At 33.3% G+C, this 11,538-nt stretch overlaps 1 protein-coding gene across 1 annotated transcript in view; it reads right to left on the bottom strand.

Annotated features, from left to right (window-relative positions):
• Positions 1–3,006: 3,006 nt before the first annotated feature.
• LOC109860904 overlaps positions 3,007–11,538 on the bottom strand; it is a gene marked incomplete at its 5' end in the record, with an annotated part of 50,602 nt that continues 42,070 nt past the window's right edge. Inside the window, 2 exons of the mRNA XM_020440321.1 lie at positions 3,007–3,283; positions 3,383–3,460. Coding sequence (XP_020295910.1) covers positions 3,126–3,283; positions 3,383–3,460 — 236 coding nt within the window. The remainder of the gene's footprint in view (positions 3,284–3,382; positions 3,461–11,538) is intronic.

Genomic DNA, 11,538 nt, shown 5'->3' with positions numbered 1-11,538 from the left:
ATATAATAATATATATTTTTTTAAATTTATTTTAATATTCTACATTTAACGATACGTAGTCTTTTTTTGTGTTTTATAATAATACAATATAATACAATGATATATATATATATATATATATATATATAATACAAATATAAAAAAATTAAAAAATACTATTGAGCGTACTCTTTCGTTATTAAATTTGTTAAATAAACAATAAAAAATACTAAATATAAAATAGATATACTATCCTATGTTAATTCGGTGATCGGAGAGTTCCCGAAAACGCGGTCTTACAATAAAGCTTAAGAATAACAAATATACACATTTGATTTATTTTAATATTCTACATTTAAAGATACATAGTCTTTTTCGCAAATCGCGGATATCTCGAGAACCAGAAGATATAGCTTGTTGAAACTAATTTTGCAGGTACCTTCAATCGGCTACTCTGCGATTTATGACAAAGAGTGAAAGATAACAAATTGAATATTTCAAGAACAGTACAAGTTAGAGCAAAATGGTTTTCGGATCTCGTTTTGTATTAGTTAAATGCAAAATACCACGTAATAAAAGTTTAATAATTTTTATTATTTAAACATTTGATTGTTTAAAACAAAATCTAGAATGTTCAAACTGGGCTGGTATTGTGCAGTTTGATGTGCTGAGAATTATAGCGCAAACCGTTTTTCTCTATCTCCTTTAGTTTGTTAGTTATTAATTTTGCAACTAACTGTGATGTTGCGTGGTAGCGACTTAATGGTAACTTATCGATCTTTGCGTAAGATTTAATAATAAGCTTCAACAGGTTAAGCTTTAACGGTAAATTTTAATACGTGATATGTAAAAATATATTTGGACTGCCGAGATGTTTTTTGTTTGACGTCAATCGAGAAAACATGTTCATGCGGAACAAGGATGGCCGTAATTTATTTGTTCTACACACTTAAGATTTGTTACATTGTCGAAGTAATAGTATTTCTCTCAGTTCTGTAATTTTATTGGAATCGTAGTTTTGTTTAGCCGCGAGCATGATGCTTGCAAAAAATTTTATTCTCGATTACGTGGAAAAAAATAGAATACACATTTAATATATTAAAATTTCTTCAATGTGTAAAGTATATATATGCGTGTATCGTTATTCAAGAGATGTTTTTCTTATTTTGATATATATATACAGGGTGTCCCAGAATTGGTTTAACATCTCTCGTAGGCAGGTAGAAGGAATAAAACTGAGGTGAAAAGTCCTATACCATTTTGCTAGATTTGCAATAGTTACTGAGATTTTAATTAACAAAGATCCGCGAATAAGCATGCATCGGGCTGTCTTACGCGCGTAGGACAGCCCGGCGCGCTTCACACAATTACATTTTAATATGTATATGTTATAGTATATGCTGTTATATTAGCTCCTCCCATATGTCGCTATGGGTAACACCGTTAGCGCGCGAAGCGCGGCGGGCAGTCTTACGCGCGTAAGACAGCTCGATGCATGCTTATTCGCGGATCTTTGTTAATTAAAATCTCAGTAACTATTGCGAATCTAGCAAAATGGTATAGGACTTTTCACCTCAGTTTTATTCCTTCTACCTGCCTACGAGAGATGTTAAATCAATTCTGGGACACCCTGTATATATGAATATATGAAAAGAATAATTAACGCTCAACGGACGGCGTGATTTTCGACACCTTAATTCGCCGGACATGGGTCATTTTCGTCTTGGGCTTTTTAAAAATATTAAATATTTCTTTAAAACTCTGAAACAATGTGTATATACTCTTTAAACTGTCTATTTTAAGACACCATCATTAAATTTAGTGAAAAAAAAGTTTTAATTCATAATTTTTAGCAAATATAATAACAAGAAACTTACTTTTTCAGAAAGTAATTTTGCTCCAGACGAAAACCTATGTCCGTCCGTTGAGGGTTAAGAATAAGACGCAAACAATTAAGTTATATATAATGCAGTAAAAACAGTGTTTGTCAAAACTATATTCTACAAAAATGTGTGATATCCGAACAAAATACCTTTTTAAAAAAAATAAAAAAAGGCGCCAAGTACATGCGCAACTCGTATCTCTAGAAAAAGTATTACTATCAAAATCTTCCTCTACAAGATCTATTCTACAAAAGAAATGATATCACTAAGTTACACCAAGTAAAATCTTTTATACATTACAAAAATATATAAAATATATAAAACTTTGTAAGTTGTTTATACGTTGTAAAATAGAAAATATTCTAAATCAATAAAAAGTTTCAAATATTGTATGACCACTGCACTTTTTATATAAAGCACTCATTGATGTAAGAAATGACTTCGTCTTGCGTGGAAAATCTTAACCTATGTCGAATCATACATATAGATTTCAATTTGTGTGAAATGTCAAAAACTTATGTGGAATGTTTCAAAATAAAAAATATTTAATGTAAAAATACTTGGCGCGGCTGCACCGAAAACTAAAGACAAAGTGCAGCCGCGCCAAGTTTTTTTACATTAAATATTTTTTATTTTGAAACATTCCACATAAGTTTTTGACATTTCACACAAATTGAAATCTATATGTATGATTCGACATAGGTTAAGATTTTCCACGCAAGGCGAAGTCATTTCTTACATCAATGAGTGCTTTATATAAACAGTGCAGTAGTCATACAATATTTGAAACTTTTTATTGATGTAGAATATTTTCTATTTTACAACGTATAAACAACTTACAAAGTTTTATATATTTTATATATTTTTGTAATGTATAAAAGATTTTACTTGGCGTAACTTATCATATAAACGTGAATTACTCAAATTTTGAGAAAAAAATACTACAACCACCACTCGTTGAATCACCGGCTGTTTGGTTCTATTTGATTGTTTTTTATTTTGTTAAAATATTTTTTACATAATTGTTTTAGACTTTACTCTTCAAAATTTTTGAATAGAAGATACAAACAAGAAAAACACAAACACTTTTTTTTATATTTTTTTAAGCTAAATTGATTGAGACTAAAAAGAAGTCGGTTTAGTTATTACTGAAATATGAACATTTCAATTTTTCACAAATGTCAAAGTTACTCATTTTTGTGGAATAAAGGCAACGAAGTCGCGCGCACTACTGTGCTTCTTGATAAAAATGTGTTACTGTACTTACTCAACACACCGGCCCAGTAGTCTCGCGGTCTGAGTGCGAGGGCTGCAAACGGGAGGTCCCGAGTTCGAATCCGCACCGTCCGATTTTTCCGGGCCGGTCTCTTTCAAGTCGAGTTTATCGACTGAAAAGCGAACTGAATCGGGCCTCCAATCAGCTTAAATTGGTTGTGGGAAATGTGGATGAGGAATGTAAAGAACTATTGTAACTCTGAAGAAAATCAATAAAATTCTTTTAATCTTTCTTTTTTACTTACTCAACATTGTTGTATTCAAACTTGAATCCAGTTTCACTTGTATCTCGGTTGGAAACATATTCAAATACTTGCATTCACCTGAAATAATATGTGCTGGTTATAAATAAAGGAAAAAATTCTTTTTTATAAATCTGTACAGAGTGTCCAGAAATATGCTGCCAATACTTCGAGAAGTGATTGGGGATCCAAAAGGAAGGAAAAAAAGTTATTCGGACCTTAAATAAGTTCTCGCTGTTTCCCAACAGATAACGTTACCAGAACTGCGTGCGTTTAGTTTAAAGTGGTATAACGCATTTATAAGGAAGTACCATAGGCAAGCTTGAAATTCAGTGTGTTAGGTCGCCGAAGTGTAACCAACTTTTTTTTTAGTGTTAAACATGTCGAGTTTCGTGCCAAAAAAGTGTATTTGCGAGAAATTTTATTGCACTATTTTATTCAAAAAAAATTTGCAGCTGAAGCACACAGAATTCTTGTTGAGACTTATGGCAACCATGCTCTGTTAAAAACAACATGCAGAAATTGGTTTAGACGCTTCAAAAATAATGATTTTGATGTTGAAGATAAAAAACGCTCTGGCGCACCGAAAAAGTTTGAAGACAAAGAATTGGAAGCATTACTTCATGAAGACTTATGTCAAACGCTAGCTGAACTTGCAGAATCATTAGGAGTAGATGACACAACAGTTTCGAAACGTTTGAAAGTATTAGAAATGATTCAAAAACAAGGACATTGGGTGCCGTACGAGTTGAAGCCGAGAGACGTCAAACGGCGTCTTTTCACGTGTGAACAGCTGCTTCAATGGCAGAAAAAGAAAGGTTTTTTACATCGAATCGTGACTGGCGATGAAAAGTGGATACACTACGATAACCCTAAGCATAGAAGATCGTGGGGTAAGCCCGGCCATGCATCAACATCGTCGGCAAAGCCGAATATCCATAGTTCGAAGCTTCTTTTCTGCATTTGGTGAGATCAGTTGGGTGTAGTTTATTATGAGCTGCTCAAATCGAACAAAACCATCACGGGAGATCGCTATCAACTACAATTGATGCGTTTCAGCCGAGCGTTGAAGAAAAACGGCCGCTATACGAGCAGAGATATAACAAAGTGATTTTGCAACATGACAACGCTCGGCCACATGTTGCACAACCGGTGAAAACCTACTTGAAAACGCTTAAATGGGAAGTCCTACCTCACCCGCCGTATTCACCAGACATTGCCTCTTCCGATTGTCACTTATTCCGATTGATAGCACATAGCCTGGCTGAACAGTACTTCCATTCTTATGAAAATGCCAAATAATGGGTCGATTCTTGAATAGCCTCAAAAGACGTGTCGTTTTTCCGACGTGGAATGCTGCCAGAAAGATAGGAAAAAGTAGTGGCTAGCGATGAGCAGTACTTTCAGTGACATGTTTTTTACGACGTTTTTTTAATAAAGCATTAATTTTTGCGAAAAAACAACGAGAAGTTATTCAAGATCCCAATATTTAAACATTGATTCGGAAATAAGTCGTTTCTGAGTTATAGCCACTTTTGTGTTTAAAAATTGTAAGTTTTTTTATAATTATAGTTTATTTTATTGTGTCTTAACACAAATAACTGTTGTGTTTTAACATAAATAACTTCATTTCAGACTATTTTGATAGAAGAATAAGGACTTGCATTTGTGCTGAAAATGATCATTTTGAACATCATATCTAATTTGATTTAAGTACCTATTTGTGTTTAAAATAACCATCCTTAACACAAATGCAGGTCCTTATTCTTCTATTAAAATAGTCTGAAATAAAGTTATTTATGTTAAAACACAACAGTTATTTATGTTAAAACACAATAAAATAAATTATGATTATGAAAAAAATTACAATTTTTAAACATAAAAGTGGCTATAACTCGAAAACGACTTATTTCCGGATCTATGTTTACATAATTTTTTTTATCTTCTGTTTGGATCTCCAATTACTTCCCGAAGTATTGACAGCGATTTTCCGGACCTTGTATATATATACCTCAGTATATAACCTCTTTATAAACTTATTTTATAAAAGTGAAGTTTTATGTACATCTATAAAAAATAAATGTTTATATATTTCTCATATAAGTGATGCAAATATAGCATTTTATGTGTGTGTGTGTGTGAATTTGGGAATTAAAATTTCAATTCAAATTTACTCGTTTATTATATGTTTACTTCTTGGTGAATGTTTAAATAAAAAAATAGGAAAAAGGCAATAACGAGCTACCACCTGATGTTTGGGTAAAATTTTTTTTTAGTTCAAAGGTTCTAAAAAAATGTTAACAAACGTTCCGATCCACTGTGGGATCTTCTTCAGTGTTTCAATAATAAAAATTACAAAAAAATCACGATCTATTTAAGACGATCATGAAGAATATGGATAAGAAAAGAAACGCTACAAAGATATTCAGTTTGAGAAGAAGACAGGCAGAAATAGTAGCTAAGTAACCGTCAGTATTACGCAAGATGACGCAAAACATCCTCCCGCTTCGAATGCAACTGACAAACTGAGCTGCCTTCTCCTATGCAGAGTTGCAAACTCTGACCCGCTAGCACCAAGAGCACCGAGGTGGTGGGAGCCACTGGGAGCACGCACACAAGCGAGAACCGCCGTCCGTGTGCGTGACGTCACGCTCGGCACTTCGGCTCGTGGAAGAGTGCAGACGTATTATGATGTTCCGTCTCCTTTCCATCAAGCCGGCTAGACAAGATGAAAGACGAGAGGCACGTTCATGTTGCGTTGTGCGCTTGTTGCGTATGACAACGTGAAACGTTTTTCCGAGATTTACAATCTTGGGAAATGTATATAATATTATTGATAATAAATGCGATCATCCTCAATTAGAGATGGTCACGTTCAGCAGATACAACTGAGTTAAGAAATGATCACTTATGATTAGATCATACTTTTAGAACCGTTGCAGATTTTGAGGAATAGTCCTATCACAAGTGATCATCTCTCAACTGTTGTGCAACTGTTTTATCTGCTGAACGCGGCCAATGATAAAACATCTCAAGATACATTGTATTTGTATTAATTATTAATATAAGTGAACTGCGATAAAAAATTTGTAGAAAAGCATTTAATATATATAAAATATATTATTAGTGTTCTATATTTATATATATTTTTTTTTATTTTGTAAATTACGAAAAGAATCTACATTTATAGATGCGTAATCTTAACCTTTTCGCTCCGGGACTGGTCCATATATGGACCAGCAAGAAAAGCGAACGTAATAGATGTTTATAAGGTCAATTTAATGCACTAAATTTAGGAAAAAAATTGAAAAAAATCCCGGTTACTTCTTTGACCTTCAAAATTAACTTTGAAGGGGGGGTAGCAGGTTATTATTAACTTTTTCAGCTAAAATGCAAGGTCAATTTTAAAGGAAAAATCCCCGGAGCGAAAAGGTTAAAGTATTTAATTCATATTTAATTCATATAGACGGAACATCATAATACGTCTGCACTCTTCCATGAGCCGAAGTGCCGAGCGTGACGTCACGCACACGGACGGCGGTTCTCGCTTGTGTGCGTGCTCCCAGTGGCTCCCACCACCTCGGTGCTCTTGGTGCTAGCGGGTCAGAGTTTGCAACTCTGCTCCTATGTACCTTGAATATGGTAAAGGCTGTTTAGTCTGTCAGTCGCATTCGAAGCGGGAGGATGTTTTGCATCATCTTGCGTAATACTGACGGTTACTTAGCTGCCATTTCTGCCTCTCTTTTTCTCGAACTGAATATCTTTGTAGCGTATCTTTTCTTATTCATATTCTTTATGATCGTTTTGAATAGATCGTGATTTTTTTGTAATTTTTTTATTGAAACACTAAAAAAGATCCCATAGTGAATCGAAACGTTTGTTAACATTTTTTTAAAACCCTTGAATAAAAAACAATTTTACTCGAACATCAGGTATTAGCTCGTTATTGCCTTTTTTCTATCTTTTTATTTACTGATTTATATTTGTAGTACACTCACTCTAAAAATTTACATGTGAGTGTAATATAAATATGAATATATGTATATGTATATATATATATATACATATTAGTCAATTCTACCAGATCTGTTCTTTGCGTTTGCGCTTGCAATCAATGTAGAACAGGCTTAAAGCGCGAGCAGCAAGGCAGCTTTGAGAGGGTACTGGATACCGACTATAGCGACCTGTAAACCGACGTTCTTAAATCAGATTCTGTGTCGTATTTACTGCATCAAATCCAAAATGCTTCTCCAGAAATAAGTAAATTGTGCTAAGAATTGGCTGGTGTGCTTTGGAATGTCAAAATTCAGCACAAATTTTTTCTTAGACAGTTTTCTTCTATAACCTCACCATATATTCATGTATGTAGAATTATTTCTAAGCTTATGTACGTATTTGTACTGAATTACCGCCAAATATACGACAGAAACAAATGAATGAGCTATTCAAATTATGGTTTGACTATCTCATTGATGAGAGAAATCTGAGTTCGTAATGATGTGTATTTGATAGCATATACTATCATTATGAATGAAAAAAGAGTTTAAAAAAGCATTATATGCCCATTTTCAAAAGCTTTATATAGTTTTGTATATTTATTTGCTTCTGTAGAAGCGCTTTTAATGTTGTGCAGTAAATAAAATTAAAAAATAAAAAAATTTAGGTTATAAAAACGTCGGTTTACAGGTCTTTATAGTCGGTGTCCAGTACCGCCTTAAGCCTCTTGCACAATGGACGGAATAGCGATAGCGATAGAAATAACAAAAGTTTTAAAGAGTTTATATTTAAAAATAAAGGTAGGAACAGCGGAATCTAACATACAAAACTACACATGTATCAATGCAGATCAGAAAATCGGAATAAGCAATAGCGATAAAATTTCCGACGAGTTGGAATTCTTTGTTAAAAACTGTGTTATTTCTATCGCTATCGCTATTCCTTCCATTGTGCAAGAGGCTTTAAGCTCGGCGCCAGCGGCCGTCGCAGCGCACGCCGCTAGTTCGCCCGTAAGTACTATTTTTATTGACGGTTTGATAAGATGGCCGTCGAAAGCTCATCAATCACCGCTTGCTGAAAAGCTAGAGCGCAAATTTCTTCCTCTCTTAAAAAAGAACTAATTTAAAACATTCTGCTACACGATTCTTCTAGCTTTTTCAAAGGAACAAAGCCGGCCCGAATACTATGGTAAGGAGCTGGACATGTTGCAATTAGACACGTTGCAAATAGACACAAACTTTTAAACACGGTTCAATTAGACACTGTTCAATTAGACACCGTACAATTGCGCACCGTTTATTTAAACACCGTTCAATTATACATCGTTCATTTGGACACAGAAAAATGCGCACTGTTCAATTAGACACCGTTCACTTATGCACCGTTTGTACACAAAAAGATGCGCGCCGTTCAACTAGACACCGTGCAATTATGCATCGTTTATTTGGACAATGTTCGATTGCGCACCGTTCATTTGGACACCGTTCAATTGCGCACCGTTCATTTAAATACCGTTAGTTTGGACACAGAAAGTTGCACACTGTTCAATTACCCAGATAGCACATGAGTGTCCATAGGATATCTAATGGACGTCCAAATTCAGACATCAGGACGTCCATTGGGTGTCCGAATAAACTCCAATGGACGTCCACTGATTGTCTTATAGACATCTATTTTTGACAATTTCGATTATCCATTTGTTTTCCAAAAATATACCTAAAAAAGATAATTTTAGCGTAATTTCACAGTAATATTAACATGTCCACCGATATGCATCACATTACTGTGATATATAAAAAAAAGAAAAACCAATAGCACATCGCCTTGTAGAAAGAGAATTAATTCGAAATTTCACGTGACTTGATTTTTGGAAGCCTGATTCAGGTTACCGATCAACTAATTACCTCGATTAAAGATACCAATCCCGGAAAAAATCTTAAGGTGATAGTGAGATTTGAACTCGAGATCTCTATACTCGAAACCTCGCAGCCCTTGCACTCAGTCCGTGAGACCACTTGTTCCTTTCTAAAATGTAATTATTTTTATCTACTTATTCTCAAACTATCCTACACACTTCACTTATTTAAATGATTATTTTATTAAAAATAGTGCAGAGAGAATGTACCTGTACTAATAGATAAAAATAGTTTTTTTATTATTATTAAATATAATTTAAAAAATAACTTTTCACAAATACATTTTTTCTTAATATATATTGATTATTATAGACAATTCTTAATATATATATAGCAAATAAAATATATGACAATATGTATACACATTTATGTGTATCATTGTTATTATATAATAATAATAATTATATAGTAAAACTTTTATACATACATAAAGTGTTTTTTGTTGATATAATACATTTTAAAAACAAGCGTTTATGTTTCAAACAAAAATTGTAGGATTTTTGCAACGATGTAGCAAAAGATATATGTATCGTATTATATATAATTAAGATACAATGCGATGTATGCAACTTGCCAAATAGTAAATGACATCTCTAACGTTCATAAAATAAAAACATATTTATATATATAATCTTGCTACTTAGGATGCAATACAATATTACCGTAATATTTCAGTATTATATATAAATGTAGTTTATCGATAATATTATTGTAATATTGTATTATAATATTCAATATTACTAATATATTGCAATATTATTAGGATATCTCCATAATATTACGTGCTATATAAATATCTCATCATTTTATTTTTATAGTTCATTTGACAAAAACAAAAGTAGAATGATGCAATAGCGCTGAGAGCACGCTTTCCGAATTCGCTCATTCTTATTTCAAGATCGTACACGTGATAGATACATAAAGAATTTTTTTGATACAATATATCTGTCAGTCATAATTAGTTAACATGTATATACGATTACTTTTTTTAATATGTAACACTTTTTATAGAAGTGTGAGAGTTATTTCATAATTTTTATAACTTTTTAGATATGAAAATAAGATTACTGCAGATAGGCTGAAGAGCAAATATATCCTATGGACGTCCAAATATTGATTATTAAAGGACATCCAAAATCGAACATACAATGGACGTCTAATTCATATCCGCGGACGTGCGACCATAAAATAGACATAGAACGAACGTCCATAAGACATCCTGTGCTATCTGGGTAGACACAGAAAGTGTCACACTGTTCAATTGGACGCCAAAAATGTCACACTGTTCAATTAGACACCAAAAGTTGCACACTGTTCAATTAGACACCGTTCACTTGCGCACAGTGCAATTGGACACCGTGCATTTGCGTACCATTCTCTTAGACACCGTTTATTTGCGCACCGTTTATTTGAATACATAGAGACTTCTTATTTAAACGCTTAAAAGATATTCATAATTTGTGAGAATATGTGACAGATGGACAAAAATAAAAAGAAAGTAAAACGTGACAATTAATAATAGTACCACAGGTTAGGTTAGGTTTTTTCGGGAAGGGGCGGAGTCCCTCCCTTGTTCACACGTGCACAATAATGTGTACTGCAAACAAAATTTTTACTTAAATGTACTACTTTTTTATGTTTTATAAAAAGTAATTTTTTATGCAAGGGTAGCTTTTATGCAAATTTTTATTTTTATTTTTTTCTAACTGTTTTATACTCTCACAAATTATGAATATCTTTTAAGAAGGTACTGGATACCGACTATAGAGACCTGTAAACCGACGTTTCTCCTAAGTCCTTTGGAGTCGTATTTACTGCATCGAATCTAAAATGCTTTTATAGAAATAAGTAAATAGTGCTAAGGATTGGCGCTTGTTCTTTGGAATGTCAAAATTCAGCATAAATTTTTTCTTATACAGTTTTCTTTTATAACCTCATTATATATTCAAGTATGTAGAATTATTTCTAAGCTTATGTACATATTTATAATGAACAAGCGCCACAGATACGACAAAACGAATCTAATAAAACATTCAGATTATACTAATAATATATGAATATAGGGACATGAAGAGCCGTTCGCAGGATGTTGTGCGTGAATGTGCTTTTAAATATATATATTGTTACGCGGGGGTCACCGCGTATGTGTCGCGGGAGCCGCGTGAACGGCGCGCGATCGGCGCGACTGTCGGTTACCGGGCGACGACGGTTTGTTAAAAAGAAGAGAAGAAGATAGAAGAATCGCGA

The sequence above is a fragment of the Pseudomyrmex gracilis genome, unplaced genomic scaffold (genome assembly GCF_002006095.1).
Source record: "Pseudomyrmex gracilis isolate BER0280 unplaced genomic scaffold, ASM200609v1 scaffold_503, whole genome shotgun sequence".
Lineage (NCBI taxonomy): Eukaryota > Metazoa > Arthropoda > Insecta > Hymenoptera > Formicidae > Pseudomyrmex > Pseudomyrmex gracilis.
Note: the sequence above shows the minus strand (reverse complement) of the source record. Positions and strands in the feature narration are given on the sequence as shown.